At 43.6% G+C, this 24,236-nt stretch overlaps 1 protein-coding gene across 1 annotated transcript in view; it reads left to right on the plus strand.

Moving 5' to 3' along the window:
- The window catches only part of LOC135528053 (voltage-dependent L-type calcium channel subunit alpha-1D-like), a 125,663-nt gene that overhangs the window by 86,394 nt on the left and 15,033 nt on the right, over window positions 1-24,236 (plus strand). The window contains exons 20-45 of the mRNA XM_064956823.1: window positions 1,943-2,072; window positions 2,367-2,426; window positions 2,507-2,566; window positions 3,835-3,941; window positions 4,064-4,151; window positions 4,334-4,441; window positions 4,579-4,631; window positions 4,771-4,917; window positions 5,103-5,304; window positions 7,087-7,245; window positions 8,477-8,587; window positions 8,790-8,872; window position 9,543; window positions 10,598-10,633; window positions 11,218-11,346; window positions 14,273-14,338; window positions 14,427-14,518; window positions 14,701-14,860; window positions 15,209-15,336; window positions 17,414-17,510; window positions 17,633-17,735; window positions 18,166-18,267; window positions 21,500-21,636; window positions 22,370-22,486; window positions 23,038-23,399; window positions 24,195-24,221. Of these exons, the coding sequence (XP_064812895.1) occupies window positions 1,943-2,072; window positions 2,367-2,426; window positions 2,507-2,566; window positions 3,835-3,941; window positions 4,064-4,151; window positions 4,334-4,441; window positions 4,579-4,631; window positions 4,771-4,917; window positions 5,103-5,304; window positions 7,087-7,245; window positions 8,477-8,587; window positions 8,790-8,872; window position 9,543; window positions 10,598-10,633; window positions 11,218-11,346; window positions 14,273-14,338; window positions 14,427-14,518; window positions 14,701-14,860; window positions 15,209-15,336; window positions 17,414-17,510; window positions 17,633-17,735; window positions 18,166-18,267; window positions 21,500-21,636; window positions 22,370-22,486; window positions 23,038-23,399; window positions 24,195-24,221 (2,865 nt within the window). The remainder of the gene's footprint in view (window positions 1-1,942; window positions 2,073-2,366; window positions 2,427-2,506; window positions 2,567-3,834; window positions 3,942-4,063; window positions 4,152-4,333; window positions 4,442-4,578; window positions 4,632-4,770; window positions 4,918-5,102; window positions 5,305-7,086; window positions 7,246-8,476; window positions 8,588-8,789; window positions 8,873-9,542; window positions 9,544-10,597; window positions 10,634-11,217; window positions 11,347-14,272; window positions 14,339-14,426; window positions 14,519-14,700; window positions 14,861-15,208; window positions 15,337-17,413; window positions 17,511-17,632; window positions 17,736-18,165; window positions 18,268-21,499; window positions 21,637-22,369; window positions 22,487-23,037; window positions 23,400-24,194; window positions 24,222-24,236) is intronic.

A 24,236-nucleotide genomic window follows, 5' to 3' on the forward strand; every position in this document is an offset into this window, starting at 1 on the left:
GTGTACAGCAATCTTTAAGTCATACCACAGATTCTCAATTGGATTGAGGTCTTGCCTTTGACTAGGCCTTTCCAATACATTTGAATGTTTCCCCTTAAACCATTCGAGTGTTGCCTTGGCAGTATGCTTAGAGTATGCTTATTGTCCTGCTGGAAGGTGAACCTCCATCCCAGTCTCAAATCTCTAGAAGACTGAAACAGGTTTCCCTCAAGAATTTCCCTGTATTTAGCGGAATCCATCTTTCCTTCAATTCTGACAAGTCTCCCGGTCCCTGCCGATGAAAACATCCCCACACCATGATGCTGCCACCACCATGCTTCACTGTGGGGATAGGGTTCTCGGGGGATTGAGAGGTGCTGGGTTGGCGCCTGAAGGTACCACGTTCATCTGTACAAACAATACTACACAAGTATAAACACCATGGGCCCACGCAGCCGTCATACCGCTCAGGAAGGAGACGTGTTCTGTCTCCTCGAGATGAACGTACTTTGGTGAGAAAAAGTGCAAAACAATCGCAGAACAACAGCAAAGGACCTTGTGAAGATGCTGGAGGAAACAAGTACAAACGTATCTATATCCACAGTAAAACAAGTTATATATCGACATAACCTGAAAGGCCGCTCAGCAAGGAAGAAGCCGCTGCTCCAAAATCACCATAAAAAAGCCAGACTACGGTTTGCAACTGCACATGGGGACATAGATCATACTTTTTGGAGAAATGTCCTCTGGTCTGATGAAACAAAAATAGAACTGTTTGGCCATAATGACCATCGTTATGCTTGGAGGAAAAAGGGGGAGGCTTGCAAGCCAAAGTTCACCATCCCAACTGTGAAGCACAGGATGGCAGCATCATGTTGTGGGGGTGCTTTGCTGCAGGAGGGACTGGTGCACTTCACAAAATAGATGGCACATGAGGAAGGAAAAATATGTGGCTATATTGAAGCAACGTCTCAAGACATCAGTCAGGAAGTTAAAGCTTGGTTGCACATGGGTCTTCCAAATGGACAATGACCCCAAGCATACCTCCAGAGTTGTGGCAAAATGGCTTCGGTACAACAAAGTCAAGGTATTGGAGTGGCCATCACAAAGCCCTGACCTCAATCCAATAGAAAATTTGTGGGCAGATCTGAAAAAGCGTGTGCGAGCAAGAAGGCCTACAAACCTGACTCAGTTAAACCAGCTCTGTCAGGAGGAACGGGCCAAAATTCACCCAACTTATTGTGGGAAGCTTGTTGAAGGCTACCCAAAACGTTTGACTCAAGTTAAACAATTTAAGGCAATGCTACCAAATACTAATTGAGTATATGTAAACTTCTGACCCACTGGGAATGTGATGAAAGAAATAAAAGCTGAAATAAATCATTCTCTCTACTATTATTCGGATTCATTCTTAAAATAAAGTGGTGATTCTAACTGACCGAAGACTTGGAATTTTTACTTTGATTAAATGTCAGGAAAATTGTAAAACTGAGTTTAAATGTATTTGGTTAAGGTGTATGTAGACTTCCGACTTCAACTGTATACTGAGATTATGTGACAGATCATGTGACTCTTAGAATGCACACAGGTGGACTTTATGTACAGTAATTAAGTAATTATGTGACTTCTGATGGTAATTGATTGCACCAGATCTTATTTAGGGGCTTCATAGCAAAGGGAAGGATACATACACACCACCACTTTTCAATTCTACATTTATTTACATTTTTTGAAACAAGTTATTGTTTTCATTTCACTTCACCAATTTGGACTATTTTGTGTATGAAATCCAAATAAAAATCCTTTTAAATTACAGGTTGTAATGCAACAAAATAGGAGAAACGCCAAGGGGGATGAATACTTTTGCAAGGCACTGTAGGTCTCAGTACTAGACATATGTTATAATGCACGCACACCCACACACTCAAAAACAATGTGTGATTTCATGGCTTTTTTTCCTCAGGGTCCGGGTGGCCTGCCACAAGCTGATCAACCACCACATCTTCACCAACCTCATCCTGGTCTTCATCATGCTGAGCTCTGTGTCTCTGGCTGCTGAGGACCCCATACGGAACTTCTCTGCACGCAACATCGTATGTTTACTGCAACAGACGTTTCTCTTACAGAAAAATAACATTTGATATCATCAAGATAATCTTTACTTCCATGAAAGTAATTTGACTGTAATTTTACAGTAATGACACTGTCACGATAATGTCTAATAGTGGTATGAAATATCTGTGTTAAAAAGAACTAGAAACCTCAAACCTATACTTCATTGCAGTAGTAATCAATTTAGGACTGTTGATGCTTTCTGAAGTTGTTGATATCATGTCAATGTGTTGATGCCTTGCACTCCTGTTAAACTTTCACATTGCTTTTTGCAGATACTTGGTTATTTTGACTATGCTTTCACGGCAATCTTTACTGTTGAGATCCTATTGAAGGTAAATGCTCTCCCCCTGTGTGTGTGTTCTGTGCTCTAGTGCTTGTGTAGTAACGCTCAGACCTTCTCGTTGCTTTCCAGATCCTAGGCTATGCAGATTATGTCTTCACTAGTATATTTACCTTTGAGATCCTGTTGAAGGTAACCAGGTTTCTATGACAACCATAGTCTTGCTACACTCCCCCGTCTACTGTATGTCGCCTGTTTTTAAATGGCGCCTGTCTTTTTCTGCTTGTCTGTCAGCAACCATCACAGCACCTCTTTTAACCACAAACCAGTTTGGAGCCAAAAGAGGGGGAAATATGTATTTTTGTATTTTTTTGAGTGTAGCATGGATCACTCCAGTAGCATGAATCACTGCCTTGTTATTGTGTCCAGTTTTAACTGCACCCTGTAGAGATGAGGGTTCATTGTAGGTCACCTCTTTGTGAACCTTACCCTGGTCTGTTTGTACTTTAGCCAACAACTCCTTTGTCATTGTCAGTTTGGCTTATGCTAAAGCAACCAGGTTAGGAGATCCTTGACATGATTCCCAGACCCAATTCTCTTCTGCTGTCCAGCTCCCACCTGTGTGATCGCTTCATGTGAAGGCTCACATCTGCATCAATTTCTATCGGTCATACGCTTGTTTTGGTATGATTGTTTTGAGTACTTCCACAGAGTATGCATGAAACCATGACACACATGAATGACTCTGAAGCAATTCGACTCTTTTGAATGCAACCTCCCCCCTCTCTGGTTTTGGAGGCTTTCATACACTTCTGTACCGCTCTACTGATGCAAGTCCCATGTTTTGTGTTTTAAGCCTGGGCTTAAATATGCAAATGACAGAACCAATAGATTACCTGTAGATTCAAGGAATATGTGTTGAGCTTTGTTCTAATCTATAAAGGAAATGAATAGCATATCTCTGAAATAATGTTTTATTTTTTGTTGTGTTTTTTGGTTGCTGTTAAAACCAGTTTTTGTTCTATTGAAATACCCTTCATGGCTTATTGAGCAGAATGTGTAGGAGTTTGAGTAAGATTAGAAGGAACTAGATCTGTATCAGTGTGTGTAGGTGTGTTTGTCTGCACACTCTGAGAAAGAGCGTGCGTGTCAACAGATGTAGAATCTTAGCTTGATCATCCTGTTGCAGGAGAACTTTCCTGAAATGCAGGACATTTAAAACGTGTTGTGTATTAGAGGTTTAAAATGAATCAAACCCCACAAAAATGTCCGTTAATTAGAATCCACATAATAATTCACATTTCCTGTTATTATTTTCCTGCTGTAGCAAACTGTCTCAAATGAAGATCCTACATGTCTAGCTCATCTACAGTTGTAGCTGAACCTGTTGTGTGTCTGGTATGAGATGGTCCTAGTGTATAGGTCAGTATATCTGATGCCGGCCTCCCTGTGCTCTCTAGATGACAGCGTTTGGGGCTTTCCTCCATAAAGGAGCCTTCTGCAGGAACTACTTCAACCTGCTGGACCTACTGGTGGTTGGAGTCTCTCTGGTGTCCTTTGGCATTCAGTACGTAAAAATTAATCAATTGGTCGATTGGTGAATCGATTGGTCGATCCATCAAGCAAGAAATAAGTCAATCATTCAATGAGTCAGCGATGTGGCCATAACTGTCTGTGTTTGGTGTTCAGGTCATCTGCCATCTCTGTGGTGAAGATCTTGCGTGTGTTGAGGGTGTTGCGGCCCCTGAGGGCCATTAACAGAGCCAAGGGCCTCAAGGTGAGACGGGGGGCCAGTGGGCCACAGTGTAACAACTGTTTAACAACACACCCTCAAGATAACTGACTACTGAAGTCGCCTGTTTGTAAATCATCAGGCTAAAGGGTACAGGGTCCAATAAGGTCATTCATCCCTGACCTTTTCTCTCTTGTCTCCTCTGTTTTTGACCCTTGACCCTGCAGCATGTGGTCCAGTGTGTATTTGTGGCCATCAGGACCATTGGCAACATCATGATCGTCACCACGCTGCTACAGTTCATGTTCGCCTGCATAGGAGTGCAGCTATTCAAGGTGCCTACCGCCACTACAGTGTTAACACTCATAAAGTATGGTCTGTAGTCTATGCATGATACAGTAGTTATATGTGTAGTTATGTGTGTGTAATATGTGTGACAGCTGGGCAGCTGTTAAACGTTCTGTTCTCTCAGGGCAAGTTCTATCGCTGCACAGACGATGCCAAGTCCAGCCCAGAGGAATGCAAGTGAGTTTGATTGCTATTTGTTCAATCATAAGGACCGGAGTTCTGAGACACAGATATGTGTTTGTGTCTGTTTGGAAATACCGATGATTATGTAGATACATGGATTTAGATGTATAACTCCTCTCTCTCTCTCTTGTAGAGGCACATACATCCTGTATAAGGATGGAGATACAGCGTTGCCTGCAGTTAGGGAGAGGATCTGGTACAACAGTGACTTCAACTTCGACAACGTCCTCATGGCCATGATGGCTCTGTTCACCGTCTCTACATTTGAAGGCTGGCCTGCGTAAGAGCCTCTCACAGATGCACGCATGCGCACACACACACTCATGCACGTGCACACACACACACACACACACACACAGCAAATGCACATGTGAATATGCACACTTCCACGTATGCACATCCAGACAGACATACATTTTGACGAACCATCTCACTGATTAGTGTGCGTTTGTTTCTGTGTCTCAGTCTGCTGTACAAGGCCATCGACTCCAACAGAGAGAATATGGGTCCCATCTACAACTACCGCGTGGAGATCTCCATCTTCTTCATCATCTACATCATCATCATCGCCTTCTTCATGATGAACATCTTTGTCGGTTTCGTCATCGTCACCTTCCAGGAGCAGGGAGAGAAAGAGTACAAGAACTGTGAGCTGGACAAGAACCAGGTAACAACCTAGTTAGTGTGTGTGTGTGTGTGTGTGTGTGTGTGTGTGTGTGTGTGTGTGTGTGTGTGTGTGTGTGTGTGTGTGTGTGTGTGTGTGTGTGTGTGTGAATGCTTGTATGTGTGTTGTCTGTATGTGAACATAAATATGTACAGTACTGTGCAAAAGTTTTAGGCAGGTGTGAAAAAATACTTTAAGTAAGAATGCTTTCAAAAATAGACATGTTAATAGATTATATTTATCATTTAACTAAATGCAAAGTGAGTGAATTGAAGAAAATTCTATATCAAATCAATATTTGCCTTCAAAACAGCATCAATTCTTCCAGGTACACTTGTACAAAGTCAGGGATTTTGCAGACATATAGTCAGGTGTATGATTAAACAATTATACCAAACAGGTGCTCATGATCATCAATTCAATATCTAGGTTGAAACACAATCATTAACTCTGCCGTGGGAACAAGGCCAAGCGACTCAACTATGCACGAAAACACAGGTACTGGGGTGCAGAAAAATGGCCGCAGGTGGTCTGGACTGAAATATTTGTCTGTAGCAGAAGGCAGTTTGTTCTCCGAAGGGCTGGAGAGCGGAACACAAATGAGTGTCTGCAGGCAACAGTGGAGCATTGTGGAGGTTCCTTGCATGTTTGGGGCTACATTTCTGCAAATGGAGTTGGGGATTTGGATGGAATTAATGGTATCCTCAATGCTGAGAAGTACAAACAGATAATTATCCATCATGCAATACCATCAGGGAGGCATCTGATTGGCCCCAAATGTATTCTGCAGCATGACAACGACCCCAAACATACAGCGAAAGTCATTAAGAACTATCATTTTTTTTACTGTAATTATTATTTTCTTACCCCCGTTTCTCCCCAAAGTCGTGGTGTCCAACTGTTAGTAGTTACTATCTTGTCTCATCGCTACAACTCCCGTACGGCTCGGGAGAGACGAAGGTCGAAAGCCATGTGTCCTCCGAAACACAACCCAACCAAGCCGCACTGCTTCTTAACAAAGAGCGCATCCAACCCGGAAGCCAGCCGCACCAATGTGTCAGAGGAAACACTGTGCACCTGGCGACCTGGTTAATGTGCACTGCGCCCGGCCCGCCACAGGAGTCACTAGAGCGCTATGAGACAAGGACATCCCTACCGGCCAAACCCTCCCTAACCCTGACGACGCTAGGCCATTGTGCGTCACCCCATGGACCTCCCGGTCGCGACAGAGCCTGGGCACGAACCCAGAGTCTCTGGTGGCACAGCTACACAGGCCCCCATTAAGAACTATCTTCAGTGTAAAGAAGAACAAGGAGTCCCGGAAGTGATGGTTCGGCCCCCACATAGCCCTGATCTCAACATCATCGAGTCTGTCTGGGATTACATGAAGAGAGAGAAGCACGTGAGGCTGCCTAAATCCACAGAACAACTGTGGTTAGTTCTCCTAGATGTTTGGGCCAACCTACCTGCCGAGTTCCTTCAAAAACTGTGTGCAAGTGTACCTAGAAGTGTACCTAGAAGTGTAACTAGAAGAATTGATGCTGTTTTGAAGGCAAAGGGTGGCCACACCAAATATTGATTTGATGTAGATTTTTCTTTGTTTCACTCACTCTGCATTTAGTTAATTGATAAATAAACTATTAACATGTCTATTTTTGAAAGCATTCTTACTTTACAGCATTTTACAGCATTCTTACACACCTGCATAAAACTTTTGCACAGCACTGTATGTGTGTGTATTTCAATGTATTACTGTGTGTTTTATCTCCCCTCTCCTCTCACTAGCGTCAGTGTGTGGAGTATGCTCTGAAGGCTCGTCCACTGAGAAGGTACATCCCTAAGAACCCCTACCAGTATAAGTTCTGGTATGTGGTCAACTCCACAGGCTTTGAGTACGTCATGTTCGTCCTCATCATCCTCAACACACTGTGTCTGGCCATCCAGGTGAGTCCCTTTCCTGCCATACATGTATAGTCCGATCTCTGTCTCTCTATGTCTCTATATCCGGGTCTATCTCTGTCTCTCTCTCTGTCTCTGTATCCAGGTCTATCTCGGTCTCTATGTCTCTGTATCCGGGTCTATGTCTCTATATCCTGGTCTATGTCTCTATATCCTGGTCTATCTCTCTCTCTATGTCTCTATCTCTCTCTCTATGTCTCTATCTCTCTCTATGTCTCTATATCCTGGTCTATCTCTGTCTCTATGTCTCTATCTCTGTCTCTCTCTATGTCTCTATATCCTGGTCTATCTCTGTCTCTATGTCTCTATCTCTGTCTCTCTCTGTGTCTCTATATCCTGGTCTATCTCTGTCTCTATGTCTCTATCTCTGTCTCTCTCTATGTCTCTGTATCCTGGTCTATCTCTGTCTCTATGTCTCTATCTCTGTCTCTCTCTATGTCTCTGTATCCTGGTCTATCTCTGTCTCTCTCTGTGTCTCTATATCCTGGTCTATCTCTGTCTCTCTCTGTGTCTCTATATCCTGGTCTATCTCTGTCTCTCTCTGTGTCTCTATATCCTGGTCTATCTCTGTCTCTCTCTGTGTCTCTATATCCTGGTCTCTCTCTGTCTCTCTCTGTGTCTCTATATCCTGGTCTATCTCTGTCTCTCTCTATGTCTCCATATCCAGGTCTATCTCTGTCTCTTTGTCTCTGTATCCTGGTCTATCTCTGTCTCTCTCTGTGTCTCTGTATCCGGGTCTGCCTATCTCAGTCTCTATATCCTGGTCTATCTCTGTCTCTCTCTATGTCTCCATATCCAGGTCTATCTCTGTCTCTTTGTCTCTGTATCCTGGTCTATCTCTGTCTCTCTCTGTGTCTCTGTATCCGGGTCTGCCTATCTCTGTCTCTATATCCGGGTCTATCTCTGTCTCTCTCTGTGTCTCTATATCCGGGTCTATCACTGTCTCTCTCTGTGTCTCTATATCCGGGTCTATCACTGTCTCTCTTTGTGTCTCTATATCTGAGTCTATCTCTGTCTCTCTTTGTGTCTCTATATCTGAGTCTATCTCTCTGTCCCGCTATGCCTTTCTGTCTCTCTGTTCTGCATTTCATAAACTGTATATTTATTTCCTTCTTTCTATTCTTCTTATGCCCCTTATCTTCCCCCTTTCTCTTTCTCCGACCCTCTCTCTCCCTCTTCTCTCTCCATCTCTCTCCCACTATCTCCATTTCCTCAGCACTATGGCCAGTCTCACCTGTTCAACTATGCCATGGACATCCTCAACATGGTCTTCACTGGCGTATTCACTGTGGAGATGATCTTTAAACTCATCGCCTTCAAACCCAGGGTGAGTCAGTCTGTTTGCCTGCCTCTCAACTTGCACCATAGACCAGTTATCTCACCCCCTCACTCCACTCCCTCTACCAAGTATCTTCCCCTGCAATATTACCTTAACACTCCCTCCTCACCCTTTCCCTCCCTACTTCTTACTCTCCACCCCCCTCCCCCCACCCACACACCCATGCTGGGCTCCGTACCCGGGCCTGTAGGGGTATTTTGGGGATGCCTGGAACGTCTTCGATGCCCTGGTGGTGATCGGCAGTGTAGTAGACATCATTCTCACTCAGGTAGAGTATTATAGTAGACCTGCCCTCATCCCTGCCTCCTCTCTTCCTCCCTTCCATCCTTATTTACTTCCCTCACCTTTTTCTACTCACTCAAACCCCTCTCTGGTCCTAAAGCCAGTCTGTTGGCTCCTTGTCCTACTGTGGGACCTATGTCAGGGCTGGCCACCATAGGTATGATGTATTACCTATGCAGGACTGGTATTGGGTCCAGGTCTATGGTGGCGAGTTACTCAGCACTGTGTAGGCACTGTATCAGTGAGAGACTTATAACACCTTATACAGTAGAGGGTTGTAGAGGGTTCATAACAGATCATAGTCAGAACTTCACTGTTCCATATGTAAAGTTGGGCTACTTAGAGGCATGTATACACGTTGTATTCTCCCAGACACAGTGCCACTCAGAATCTTTTTTTTCTATTTCCTGCTGTATATTTTCATGTTTTTTGTCTGTATTTTCACCTCTCTCTATCTTTCTCTTTCTCTTTTTCTGCCTCTGTTCTCTCTCTGTTCTCTCTGTTCTCTCTCTGTTCTCTCTGTTCTTTCTCTTTTTCTGCCTCTGTTCTCTCTCTGTTCTCTCTCTGTTCTCTCCCGTCTCTTTGTGTCCTTGGAGTGGCGCTGACAGCACTATTTCGCCGATGCATGGAACACATTTGATGCCTTAATTGTTGTTGGTAGCGTCGTTGACATTGCAATCACAGAGATCAATGTAAGTAGCCATCTTCATGCTCCTTGTTCATGTAGCACAATCAGAGGGAATGCATTACAATAACATCAGGGTTACATTCAAGATCCCAACATATTGTCATGTCCCAAACATGTTCATTAACTATGCTAGCTAGAACAATAGCTTTCCGGGGAGCTATCTAGCTGTTAAGTAGCGTCCACCGTGTTGGAGTAATGTTGTAACCCTGAATGTAACCCGGTCAGCCTTGGAGATCAAATGGCATGTGACATCTATTTAAATATGATGACAGCTGAGTCAGATCTTTACCAGGTTTGTACGATTTTCTAACGATAGGACAGTTTCAAAACACGCCCAGGGTTATTGCAAGGCCTTCCTCCAATATGTTGTCTAGATTAGGGAGCCCATGCTTGGTGCTGTTCTGTGACTTTGTGCCGTCATGACGTTTGTGTGCCTCTGTTTTTCCCCTTTTTTGGAATGACAAATGTAAGCACACATATGGACGTACACATATACACATGCAGAGATTGTCTCACTACGTGGTATATTTCAAATTTTACTACATGAAACAATATACGTAGTTATTTGATATGAATTAAACCAAGTGTGTCTTTCTGGGTTCTCCTTATTTTCTGGTGCTGATCAAAGTTGTACTGCATTATGTTGTTTTCTTTTCTTTCTTCACATGTGTAGAATTGTATGTCATGTTTGATGTACTGAATGTACTACTGTGTGTGGTAATCAGTACTAAGCTGCTGAGGTCGTGCTTTGCATAAAAGGCAGATGCTGGCGTGTCTTCAGTGTCAATATGGTTGCTTATGTAACATGTCTGTTATGGTTGTTCTCTAATTCCTTTTGTTGAAGACGTTTCAATAATTCCGTGGATGGTTGATTGATTCCACAATAAAGAAATGTAATGACATTCTGAACTAGTTGTTAGATAAGTAATTATGTCAATAACTATGTCAATGACTAATTGCTGACTTCAATTATATGAGGGACGAAGAAGTGAAGTTGTTAGTGGTTAACCCAGACCTTTGGTTTCAAGGCCATCCCAGTGGTGAAGGTGATTGTGGACCCAGGGGTAAGAAGCCCCTTCCAGTACCCCACTCTTCCTCATGGTCATCGTCATCTCCGCACAGAGCTGTTTATGTTGTCAGTCGCCACATTTGTTCGCATGAAATATCCTGTTCTGAAACCATATACTGTGTTGAGGTTTTGTCTTGCCTGTTTTGTGGGCAGGTTCCAAGGACAAGATCAGTTCTGGTTTGGGATCTTGCGCGTGTTGAGCATCATCTCATTATCAGTCTTTTTTTGTGTTGTTTTGTTCATGTTTGACCTGGATCATAGTGTAGATGTTGTGGGTTTGTCCAGGTTTGCTTGTGTCTGGACATTCTGGAGATGGGAGAGTGCCTCTGTATGACTCCTAGGAGTGTAGCTACTGTATGTGTGTGGGACGTGTCTGCATCGCATTCACACAAGTTAAGGACTGTTGCATGTTCCTCTACCTGAATGCGTACACACATGCACAGAGGTGGTTGAACACACGTGCACGTACGTACACATGCACACACTGCGTGTTGATCTCTGGCCTGCTCCTAGCTGTGTGTTAAAGTAGCACTGTGGGTGTTCCACCTCTCTGTCTCTCTCTCCCTCTCTCTCTCTCAGAACACTGAGGACAGCGCTCGCATCTCCATCACATTCTTCCGTCTGTTTCGAGTCATGCGATTGGTCAAGCTGCTCAGCAGAGGGGAGGGCATCCGAACGCTCCTGTGGACCTTCATTAAGTCCTTCCAGGTGAGAGAAGAAATGCTCACGTATAGGGTTGCCAAGCTACCGGTAATTTAGCAAAGTTACCAAAATCTTTGTTAATTTTGGTTATTAACAGGTCATTTATGGTCATTTATACTTGAATAGCTTTTAATATATATATATATATATATATATTCATACAGTATTATTTTTTTAGATCTGTGTCATTTTGTCCTTGCGTTTCTAGTAGATAGACCATATGGTTCAAGACAGAATTGCCTAATTAATGAAAAAAGCATCTAATCAACATTATTATTTTCAATAAACTCAACTATTAACTTTTTTCACAACTGCCACCAGTGTGACGCCAAAACATTTACTACCAAGACATATTGACATAATAAAATACATTTAAGTGTGTAAAATATATATATAAAGGTAATTCCATGCTGAAACCCTCATATTAAACACCAATGGTATTCACTAAGTTGATGGTTTATATTTAGGATAGTGTTTTGATTCATGAGCTGAAATAAAAGATCCCAGAAATGTTCCAAACCCACAAAAAGCTTATTTCTCTCAAATGTTGTGCACAAAATTAATTTGTTTACATCCCTGTTAGTGAGCATTTCTCCTTTGCCAATATAATCAAGCCTTACCTCTGCTTGCTGTGTTTCTCTGCACCTGGGGTCAAGTTCGTACTAGCATTATTGGCACAAAATCAAGAAGTTGATTAAACAGCATGATCATTACACATGTACACCTTGTGCTGGGGACAATAAAAGGCCACTCTAAAATGTGCCGTTTTGTCATATAACACAATACCACAGATGTCTCAAGTTTGTTTTGAGGGAGTGTGGAATTGGCATGCTGACTGCAGAAATGTCCACCAGAGCTTTTGCCAGAGAATTGAATGTTAATTTCTCTACCATAAGTCACCTCAAACGTTGTTTTAGAGAATTTGTCAGTATGTCCAACCGGCCTCACAACTACAGACGTGTAACCATGCCAACCCAGGACCTCCACATCCGGCTTCTGCACTTGTGTGATCGTCTGACACCAGCCACCCGGACAGCTGATGAAACTGTGGGTTTGTCTGACACCAGCCACCAGGACAGCTGATGAAACTGTGGGTTTGTCTGACACCAGCCACCCAGACAGCTGATGAAACTGTGGGTTTGTCTGACACCAGCCACCCAGACAGCTGATGAAACTGTGGGATCGTCTGACACCAGCCACCTGGACAGCTGATGAAACTGTGGGTTTGTCTGACACCAGCCACCCAGACAGCTGATGAAACTATGGGATCGTCTGACACCAGCCACCCAGACAGCTGATGAAACTGTGGGATTGTCTGACACCAGCCACCCAGGACAGCTGATGAAACTGTGGGATCGTCTGACACCAGCCACCCAGACAGCTGATGAAACTGTGGGTTTGTCTGACACCAGCCACCTGGACAGCTGATGAAACTGTGGGTTTGTCTGACACCAGTCAACAGGACAGCTGATGAAACTGTGGGATCGTCTGACACCAGCCACCCAGACAGCTGATGAAACTGTGGGTTTGCCCAACCAGAACATTTCTGCACAAACTGATAGAAACCGTCTCAGGGAAGCTCATCTGCTCGTCGTCCTCTCCAGGGTCTTGACCTGACTGCAGTTTGGCGTCTTAACCGACTTCAGTGGGCAAATGCTCACCTTCAATGGCCACTGGCATGCTGTACCGCTTGTATGGCGTCATGTGGGCGAGTGGTTTGCTCATGTCAACGTTGTGAACAGAGTGCCCCATGGTGGAGGTGGGGTTATTGTATGGGCAGGCATAAGCTACAGACAACGAACACAATTGCATTTTATCAATGGTAATTTGAATGCACATAAATACCGTGATGAAATCCAAAGGCCTATTGTGACGCCCATTACTTTCAGTTACTTTTAGATTACTTTCCTCTTAAGAGACATTAGAAGAAGACAAAAATAGGCCTCCCAGGTGGCACAGTGGTCAAGGGCACTGTACTGCATTGCCAGCTGTGCCACCAGAGCTGTGCCACCAGTTACATTTACATGTAAAACTTTAGTCATATAGCAGACGTTCTTATCCAGAAGGAATTACAGGAGCAATTCGGGTTAAGTGCCTTGCTTAAGGACACATCAGCAGATTCTTCACCTAGTTGGCTTGGGGATTCGAACCAGCGACCTTTTGATTACTGGCCTACGCTCTAACCGTAGGCTTCTTGTAACCCAGTTCTTTCTACTTCAATACAGATAGTAATATGATAGGGATAGATTTTTACATTAAAAACCTAAGTCTGTCAGATTTCCAGTCATTTCAATTAATTTAATACCATTTGATCTTCAAGAATAGGACTTGGAAATGTAGAAATATAGATTAGCCAAATAGTTTTACCTGAGCAAGGACTTATTAGTCTACTCTGTTGTTAAATGCTGTTCTCATAGAATGGCATGCTTTGAGTACTACTGAAAAGTGCTATTTGCATTAGAAAAATGAATGCCATATGTTACATTTGCTAAAGGCCGATTGTTTACGTTTTTTTTGGTGGTGACACTTTGATATCTCGATAATTTGCAGCTGAGAGTTTGAACATATGTCCATTAAGTCTATCAAAAGTGTGCGAGTTTGAACATATGTCCATATGTCCATTAAGTCTATGGATTATTTTTTGTTGTTGCACAAATTAGAGCCCCTTCTTAACAAACTGTATGTGTAGCACAATACCACAGAGGAGTGTAGAAGGGAGAAACTCCCTCAACGTTTTATTCCATCCCCCTGGGCACAGACATCAGTTCCAAAAGAAACTGGAATGTTACCAGAATTTTGTCAGTTTACTGGTCAACTTTGAAAGTTTCCAGTAATACCCTCCCTCTGCAACCCTACTGGGGTAACAGTGGAGCCATACAGGTCAGAGTGTAACAATCTACTAAAACTATCTTTTTCTCTCTGACCTTCCTAGGCTCTTCCCTATGTTGCCCTTCTGATAGCCATGTTATTCTTCATCTATGCTGTTATTGGAATGCAGGTAACTGACAGACATTTATTTTGGAAATGTTGAAGTTACAATATGATTAGCATTTATTTCTTCAATAACACACTGTGCTGTGTTTCAGGTGTTTGGAAAGATTGCCTTGGTAGGCCACACACAGATTAACCGAAACAACAACTTCCAGACCTTTCCTCAAGCTGTCCTGATGCTCTTCAGGTATGTCTGTGCGTGTGTGCATGTGTGTGCGTGTGTGTGTGTGTGTGTGTGTGTGTGCATGTGTGTGTGCATGTGTGTGTGCGTGTGTGTGTGTGTGTGTGAGACCTATTGATTTATTATTATGGATGGTGAAAGGTTGTGGTCATTGTAGTCCTAATATTACTGTTGTTGATGCTTCTCAGGTGTGCTACAGGTGAGGCGTGGCAGGAGATCATGCTGGCATGTCTGCCAGGGAAGCTGTGTGACTCGGAGTCAGACTACAACCCTGGAGAGGAGAGAACCTGTGGCAGCGGATTCGCCATCATCTACTTCATCAGCTTCTACATGCTCTGCGCCTTCCTGGTATACACACACACACATAATCGCAGCATGTACACACACCCACATACACACAGGGTTGGGTAAGTGTAATCCATTACAGTAACTAGTTACCTTTTCAAAATTGTACTCAGTAACATACATTTTTGGATTTCCCAAACTCAGTAATGTAATCTGATGAGTTACTTTTGGATTACTTTCCTCTTAAGAGGCATTAGAAGAAGACAAAAAGGATGCATCAAAGTAGTCTCTGACGTGTGGTCAGACTTGCTCAGGAGGAACAAACTTAAACGTTTTTCAATGCTGAATGGAATGTCATTGAGAAAACAGAAAGGTAATCCCTTACTGACACACTGTATACCTCTGTTTTAGATCATCAACTTGTTTGTTGCAGTCATCATGGATAACTTTGACTATCTGACACGTGATTGGTCCATTCTGGGCCCTCACCACCTGGATGAGTTTAAAAGGATCTGGTCTGAGTACGACCCTGAGGCCAAGTGAGTCTGCATTACCATCTGGACATAGAGTACACATACACACACATACCCCTGCAGTCATTCATTTACATTGGTTCTCACTGTGTGTTGTTTCTGTATTTGGTGTCTCTTTCAGTAGTGTGTTGGTTTCAGTGTCTGTGTGACTGTGTTGCTTTCAGTAGTGTGTTGGTTTCAGTGTCTGTGTGACTGTCTCTTTCAGTAGTGTGTTGGTTTCAGTGTCTGTGTGACGGTGTCTCTTCAGTAGTGTGTTGGTTTCAGTGTCTGTGTGACTGTCTCTTTCAGTAGTGTGTTGGTTTCAGTGTCTGTGTGACTGTGTCTCTTTCCGTAGTGTGTTGGTTTCAGTGTCTGTGTGACGGTGTCTCTTCAGTAGTGTGTTGGTTTCAGTGTCTGTGTGACTGTGTCTCTTTCAGTAGTGTGTTGGTTTCAGTGTCTGTGTGACTGTGTTGCTTTCAGTAGTGTGTTGGTTTCAGTGTCTGTGTGACTGTCTCTTTCAGTAGTGTGTTGGTTTCAGTGTCTGTGTGACTGTCTCTTTCAGTAGTGTGTTGGTTTCAGTGTCTGTGTGACTGTCTCTTTCAGTAGTGTGTTGGTTTCAGTGTCTGTGTGACTGTGTCTCTTTCAGTAGTGTGTTGGTTTCAGTGTCTGTGTGACTGTGTCTCTTTCAGTAGTGTGTTGGTTTCAGTGTCTGTGTGACGGTGTCTCTTCAGTAGTGTGTTGGTTTCAGTGTCTGTGTGACTGTCTCTTTCAGTAGTGTGTTGGTTTCAGTGTCTGTGTGAGTGTGTTGGTTTCAGTGTCTGTGTGACGGTGTCTCTTTCAGTAGTGTGTTGGTTTCAGTGTCTGTGTGACTGTGTTGCTTTCAGTAGTGTGTTGGTTTCAGTGTCTGTGTGACGGTGTCTCTTCAGTAGTGTGTTGGTTTCAGTGTCTGTGTGACTGTGTCTCTTTCAGTAGTGTGTTGGTTTCAGTGTCTGTGTGACTGTGTCTCTTTCAGTAGTGTGTTGGTTTCAGTGTCTGTGTGACTGTGTTGCTTTCAGTAGTGTGTTGGTTTCAGTGTCTGTGTGACTGTGTCTCTTTCAGTAGTGTGTTGGTTTCAGTGTCTGTGTGACTGTGTCTCTTTCAGTAGTGTGTTGGTTTCAGTGTCTGTGTGACTGTGTTGCTTTCAGTAGTGTGTTGGTTTCAGTGTCTGTGTGACTGTCTCTTTCAGCAGTGTGTTGGTTTCAGTGTCTGTGTGACTCTCTTTCAGTAGTGTGTTGGTTTCAGTGTCTGTGTGACTGTCTCTTTCAGTAGTGTGTTGGTTTCAGTGTCTGTGTGACTGTGTCTCTTTCAGTAGTGTGTTGGTTTCAGTGTCTGTGTGACGGTGCCTCTTCAGTAGTGTGTTGGTTTCAGTGTCTGTGTGACTGTCTCTTTCAGTAGTGTGTTGGTTTCAGTGTCTGTGTGACTGTGTCTCTTTCAGTAGTGTGTTGGTTTCAGTGTCTGTGTGACTGTGTCTCTTTCAGTAGTGTGTTGGTTTCTGTGTGACTGTGTTGCTTTCAGTAGTGTGTTGGTTTCAGTGTCTGTGTGACTGTGTCTCTTTCAGTAGTGTGTTGGTTTCAGTGTCTGTGTGACTGTGTCTCTTTCAGTAGTGTGTTGGTTTCAGTGTCTGTGTGACTGTGTCTCTTTCAGTAGTGTGTTGGTTTCAGTGTCTGTGTGACTGTGTTGCTTTCAGTAGTGTGTTGGTTTCAGTGTCTGTGTGACTGTCTCTTTCAGTAGTGTGTTGGTTTCAGTGCCTGTGTGACTGTCTCTTTCAGTAGTGTGTTGGTTTCAGTGTCTGTGTGACTGTCTCTTTCAGTAGTGTGTTGGTTTCAGTGTCTGTGTGACTGTCTCTTTCAGTAGTGTGTTGGTTTCAGTGTCTGTGTGACGGTGTCTCTTCAGTAGTGTGTTGGTTTCAGTGTCTGTGTGACTGTGTCTCTTTCAGTAGTGTGTTGGTTTCAGTGTCTGTGTGACTGTGTAGCTTTCAGTAGTGTGTTGGTTTCAGTGTCTGTGTGACTGTGTCTCTTTCAGTAGTGTGTTGGTTTCAGTGTCTGTGTGACTGTGTCTCTTTCAGGGGCAGGATAAAGCATCTGGATGTGGTGACCTTGCTGAGACGCATCCAGCCCCCTCTAGGCTTCGGCAAGCTGTGTCCACACAGAGTGGCCTGCAAGGTGTGTCTGAACACCCAAACAGCACAAACACACATCACACACATATTACATAACGTGTTCATATTGTGAGCTCAATCTTGCCCTGGTTAACTCATATGTTGCATGACTGTTACTCCTTTTAGAGACTGGTTGCAATGAACATGCCCCTGAACAGTGATGGCACAGTCATGTTCAATGCCACTCTGTTTGCCTTGGTGAGGACCGCTCTGAAGATCAAAACTGAAGGTGAGCACTGGGAGAAAACACAGTGACGTCTGAATGAGGACATACTATGAAGTCCATGGGACAGAATCATCCCACAGTATTTCTGATGGCGTATTTCCACTAAGGACTAACCCCAGTGTTTTACCCAAACCGCTCAGATCTTTGTGTTTCCACCGCCACGGCCCGGCTCCAGTTTCTCACTGGCCCATGTCCTTAGTAGACCTGCTCTGACTTAAAGTCAAGCTTCACACGTCCTCAGTGTCAGACTTAGCTATGTGGAAACACAGTTCCCAAAGAACAACATTAGAGCCCACATTACCATAATCACTGTCGACACACTGGTGCTGTAATGGAAACACTCAATGAATGTACTCAAAATACTCTTATACAGTGGCCTGCTCGATAGCTGTCTTGATTGGTCCAAATCATTTACCAAGTGTTGGTTTCCTAGGCAACTTGGAACAGGCCAATGAGGAGTTGCGAGCGGTCATCAAGAAGATCTGGAAGAGGACCAGCATGAAGCTGCTGGACCAAGTGGTGCCCCCTGCAGGCGGTCAGTAGAATGGCTCCCGCCTCCATGTGTCTGTGGTGTCTGTCAACAGTAACTGTACAGTAGATTCTACGTCATGGCTAGCACGGCTAAAGAGAGACCTCCTCATGTCAGACTGCCCTCTATACCCGCACATGCTCAATTGTTATGTACACTTTAAACATACAAATGCGCTGTGCAAAACTACATAGCTAAGCAGTGTTATTACTTATGTACTGTGTGTGTAATCACGTTGGCGATCCTCCAGGCTGACCTTCAACAAAGTTTTCCCTCAGCAGTGGTATTACACAGGATATATACATGGAACTCAAAGCATATACTCAGCAGTCACACCTTGAAAATAAACAAATTCATTGACATTAGTGATCCATGGCCGTACTAACCTTGTGAAACAGATTGCTTCGACAAGTTATTGACAGACAGTTGAGTCTTCACTTCCTTTTTTGTGTGTGAATAGCTGTAAAAGTCCCAGTTGTTAGATCACAGATAAGAGCTGGATCAGATAGGAGATGAGACAGAAAGTACAGACTGTCACTTAAGTTCGGCGAAACTCACCTTATCTCACTCTCTTTTTCCCACCACAGTGTGGTCACATGCTCATTACAGCCCAACTCTGGGGCATCCTAGTGATACTCAGGCCAGGCTCAATCTTATATGGCTCCTTATTCACTTCATTGTGCACCAAGCAGTGTACTCTATAGGAAGGGGATATCGCAGCACCCATGTGTTTCTGTCAAATGCCATGCCGAACTGTTGTTCTGTATACTGCTTGGTTGACCTGAGCCATGCTGACCTATACAGTCTGTGGTGCTGTGCTGTGTTGTACTATGCTGATGATGACCAACCTGTGGTGTTCTTCACTGTGCCATAGTTTGCTGAAACCATTATTTGTGGTATTTTATTTTCATTGTTATCCTTTGCTGCACAATATTTTCTGATTTAACTCCGATGCTTGGCTTGTTCTAGCATTGCATGCTCTGCTATAGTTGACTAACTCCTCTTGATCTCTCTCGCTCTCTCTCTTTCTGGCCAAGCTTCTCTCCCCCACAGCTTTCCCTCTTTCCCCTCTTCCATAGTCTCTTCTGCTCTCTCCCTCTCTCTGCCGTCCGGAATTTCCTGCAGCAGTTCTGTTTTTGGCCGGTGGCATGGAACTAGAGTTGCCTCTCTCCTGTGCCCTAGTTGTCCCCAGTCTGCTTACTAACTAGCTGAGTGACACATATCGCTGCTTCCCTGTTCTGTACTGCTTCCCTGGCCTGCACATCTCTTAACAGTTTAGATATTCTTTTCTTTCTGCTGTAGTCTTCTTGCTAGGTGCTTCTAACTGTGGCAGTATCCCTGTACTGTAGCTAAGCCTTAGATACTGTAGGTGGATGTGTAGCTGTTTGATAGACTCGTATGTTTAGTAAGATGTGGTTGTGTTGGTTTGAAAGAAAACAAGCGTTGCGCCACATCATATCATGATTTTGTGGTATGATGACAGTATTGAGTTGAGGTTAGTGTCTGTTTGGCTGTTTACAGTTCTATGTTTCAGAACTGTTCATATTTTGATAATACCAGATACTCTAGTGCAAGGATGGGCAACTTTGATCGGGTGGGGTCCACAAAAATCTGAACTCATCATGAGGAGCCCCAGTGGCTCACTGGTCAGCTTACCTACATACATATATATACTGTATACAGTACCAATCAAACGTTTGGACACACCAACTCATTCAAGGGTTTTTCTTTATTTTTTACTGTTTTCTACATTGTAGCATAATAGTGAAGACATCACAACTATGAAATAACACATCATGTAGTAACCAAAAATATTTGTATATTTGAGATTCTTCAAAGTAGCCACCCTTTGCCTTGCTGACAGCTTTGCACACTCTTGGCATTCTCTCAAACAGCTTCACCTGAAATGCTTTTCCAACAGTCTTGAAGGAGTTCCCACATATGCTGAGCACTTGTTGGCTGCTTTTTCTTCACTCTGCGGTCCAACTCATCCCAAACCATCTCAATTGTGTTGAGGTCCGGTGGTTGTGGAGGCCAGGTCATCTGATGCAGCACTCCATTGCTCTCCTTGGTCAAATAGCCCTAACACAGCCTGTAAAGTGTGTGTTGTGTCATTGTCCTGTTGAAAAACAAATGATAGTCCCACTAAGAGCAAACCAGATGGGATGGCGTATCGCTGCAGAATACTGTGGTAGCCATACTGGTTACTGCCTTGAACAGACAGTGTCACCAGCAAAGCACGCCCACACCATCACACCCCCTCCTCCATATTTCACATTGGGAACCACACATGCAGAGATCATCCGTTCACCTACTCTGCATTTCACAAAGACACGGCGGTTGGAACCAAAAATCTCAAACTTGGACTCATCAGACCAAACAACAGATTTCTACCGATCTAATGTCCATTGCTCATGTTTCTTGGCCCAAACAAGTCTCTTCTTCTTATTGGTGTCCTTTGGTAGTGGTTTCTTTCCAGCAGTTCGACCATGAAGAAACTTTCAACGTTTTTGACTGACCTTCATGTCTTAAAATAATGATGGACTGTCATTTCTCTTTGCTTATTTGACCTGGTCTTGCCATAATATGGACTTGGTCTTTTACCAAATAGGGCTATCTTCTGTATACCACTCCTACCTTGTCACAACACAACTGATTGGCTCAAATGCTTTAAGAAGGACAGACAATCCATAAATTAACTTTGAACAAGGCACACCTGTTAATTGAAATGCATTCCAGGTGACTACCTCATGAAGCTGGTTGAGAGAATGCCAAGAGAGTGCAAAACTGTCATGAAGGCAAAGGGTGGCTACTTTGAAGAATCTCAAATATAAAATATATTTGGATTTTTTTAACACTTTTTTGGTTACTACATGATTCTATATGTGTTATTTCATAGTTTGATGTCTTCTCTATTATTTTACAATGTAAAAAATAGTTTTAAAAAATAAGAAAAACCCTTGAATGAGTAGGTGTGTCCAAACTTCTGACTAGTCCTGTATACTGTATATAAAAAAAAATGTTGGGTTTCTGCAGAATATCAGTTATTCAAAACAGACTCATGACAAAGACAGCATACATGTATATGATATTCAGCCAATTGTTGGAGTGCTCTGAAGAGTTCCTATAGGAGAGGTAGAGGACCATTGTGTCTTCGGGCCTAGTGTTATTTCCCAGGATGCTGTGCGGCGTGGTGCGGTGCTGACAGTGGAGGCGTTTGTGTGGTCTGTTCACCTAGATGATGAGGTAACCGTGGGGAAGTTCTATGCCACCTTCCTGATACAGGACTACTTCAGGAAATTCAAGAAACGCAAAGAGCAAGGCCTGGTGGGAAGACACTCATTCTCCAGCCTGAACTCCACCATCGCCCTCCAGGTGAGTCTCAACTGCTGTACTGTTCTGTATTGCACTGTACCATTCCACCTCCTCTAGAGTTGTCAATAGTTACCAAACAGTGGTCTAAGGCAGCTGTGCCACCAGAGGTTCTGGGTTCGAGCCCAGGCCATGGGGCGACGCACAATTATTATTTTTTTAATAGTTAACAAACTCAAACTATTATGGCCAATCTGTGTACACTCTACACAACAAGTCAGTTTATTTCAACTGCAGATACCTGTACAATTTAAAAGATAACAACCTTTGAAACTAACTGATAGGACTTACAAACCAAAATATGTGGCTAATTTAGTAAGATAATAATACATTAATATGGGTAAACAATATGTAACTGCTAGTTAGCGATTGGTTGAATCACACTAGTGCTGCTTTGTCCAATCACCACTGGACATCTGCAAAGCAGCAGGCCACTACACCTGAACACAATGTTGCTTCCCTGGCCTGCACTGTGCTATGTCACCTCTAGCCACGCTTTCATCTGCAGACTATATCCTTTCTTACCTGCTTCTGGAAACAGTCAGAGATAAAGAGAATGTTGTTCCTCAGAAATGATTTAGTCTTGTATCAACTCTAGATTAGCAGTGCTGTGCACACTCACCCTGATTAACAAAGCACCTCAATCTGATGTGTCTGTGTGTACTGTATGTGTCTGACCTTATGCTTCAGTTCATGTTCCTGCCAGCTCTCAGCTGCTCTCTTGTCGTCGTTGCAGGCTGGCCTCCGCACACTGCATGATATTGGGCCCGAAATTCGCCGAGTCATATCATGTGACCTGCAAGACGAGGGCCTTGTAGACATGAATGCAGAAGAAGATGACGAGGTGTCTAGGGTAAATCACTGTCCCAGTTCATAGATGCGCTTGATTTAACTCACCCGACACTTAGAATTAGTCTTTTACAGCCAATAGAATGGTCCCAAACTCAGTTCACGTGGTTGCTAGCTGAGCTAAATCAAGTGCCGCAATGAAAACTGTTACTTTGTTGGTCCACTCTTTGGCCAGTGGGAAGAGCTTGCCTATTGACTCAGTCACAACATCACTCTGAGATGTTGACAATAATGTCATTTCCATTGTCGTTGAGACTAGTTTAAAGATGATAACACTCATATTGCCTGATAACCCAGAACACACAGTAGATGATACTTATTCAACCCAGTGGTTTTAAAGTTACTCCACTTACATAAAATGTTTTGCACACAAACCTTCACTAAATGCACTGTTCATTTAATACCCTCATTACCTGTTGAACATAATTTAGTGAAGATCGTAATTAAAACCTCAATGGCCGTTCCTTACCACCAGGACAGACCCAAAGCCAGTGGTTAAGTTTGGTCACTGTGTTGTTATGGTCGCCTGTACTGACCCGAGTGTTGTCTCTACAGAGGAACGGCGTGCTGTTCGCCAACCACACCAATCACGTTAACGGGGACCACCGGGGTTCTGTCACCCAGCGGCCCCTCCAGGTCCCGCCTCCTTCCTGCCATGCATTCGTGGAGCCCTCTCAGGTTGGCTCTGAGGAAGGGGCTGGTGACCCCCACCCCTACAACCACTACTACCCCAAATCCCCCATGTCCTCCAACGCCAACCTCAACAACGCCAACATCCCCACCCTGCCCTCCCTGACCAAAGGGGGGCAGCGGTGCTGTCTCCGCCGAGAGGACTCGTCCGCTAATGGGGCACCCTCTTCCAGCTCGCACCGCAAGAGTGTTGACTTCGACACCCTCACCACGGTCCAGTCTGCAAGGTAGCTTAGGAGGCTGCTTTCTTGGCTCGGTCTCCCTAGTAAATGAGCTCTCTTAAACTGAAAGGGACTTCCTGGTTAAAGGTTACATAATATTATGGTTCTCTTCATTTTTAATGTAGTAGTCAATGAATGAATGCACTGTAAAACAAAAAAATTGATTCAATGTACAATTGTAAGGCAACAAGGTGCAAGAAGATAGTGAGTTCACTCAACAACATTTTCACACAAAAAAAGTGTTTTCTCAACCAATATTTTTGGAGTAAGTTGCCAATCCTATTGCAGCTGGTTGCCTTACAATTGTACGTTGAATCAACATTTTTTTTTACATTGTGCTAATGAACAAGGGGATTATTGTAGGTTTGAATTCATGTGTGATGAGAACAGTGGTTTTTTGCTTGCGTAAGGTCTAGGAGCTGTGGAGCTCAATGAGATCAACCCCATGACAACAGATGTGGATCTGAATAGGACGTTTGGGTTTTGAAGTTGTTGCCCCCATCACATCCTTACCACAGCTATGTCTTTCACATATCCTGGCCTTTCATAGAATGGATCTTTTCAGCACCGTTCATTCTTGCACCACTAAGAGCTCTTTATGTTGAAATCCTGGAATTGTGTGTATCTGTCAGTAACACACACACTCCATTACATTACATTTAAGTCACACTCCAGACCCATTCATTTTATGTCCAGGATTATTATTTCCGTTTGTCTCACATTGTCTTTGTCATTGCATGCCCTTCCCCTCCCCTGTCCCAAATCCACAATTCCTTCACCACAACGTGCTTGCTTGGACAGGAGGCTCTACTATGAGACCTACATTAGGTATGTGTGTGAAAC

The sequence above is a fragment of the Oncorhynchus masou genome, chromosome 33, assembly GCF_036934945.1.
Source record: "Oncorhynchus masou masou isolate Uvic2021 chromosome 33, UVic_Omas_1.1, whole genome shotgun sequence".
Classification (NCBI taxonomy): Eukaryota; Metazoa; Chordata; class Actinopteri; order Salmoniformes; family Salmonidae; genus Oncorhynchus; species Oncorhynchus masou.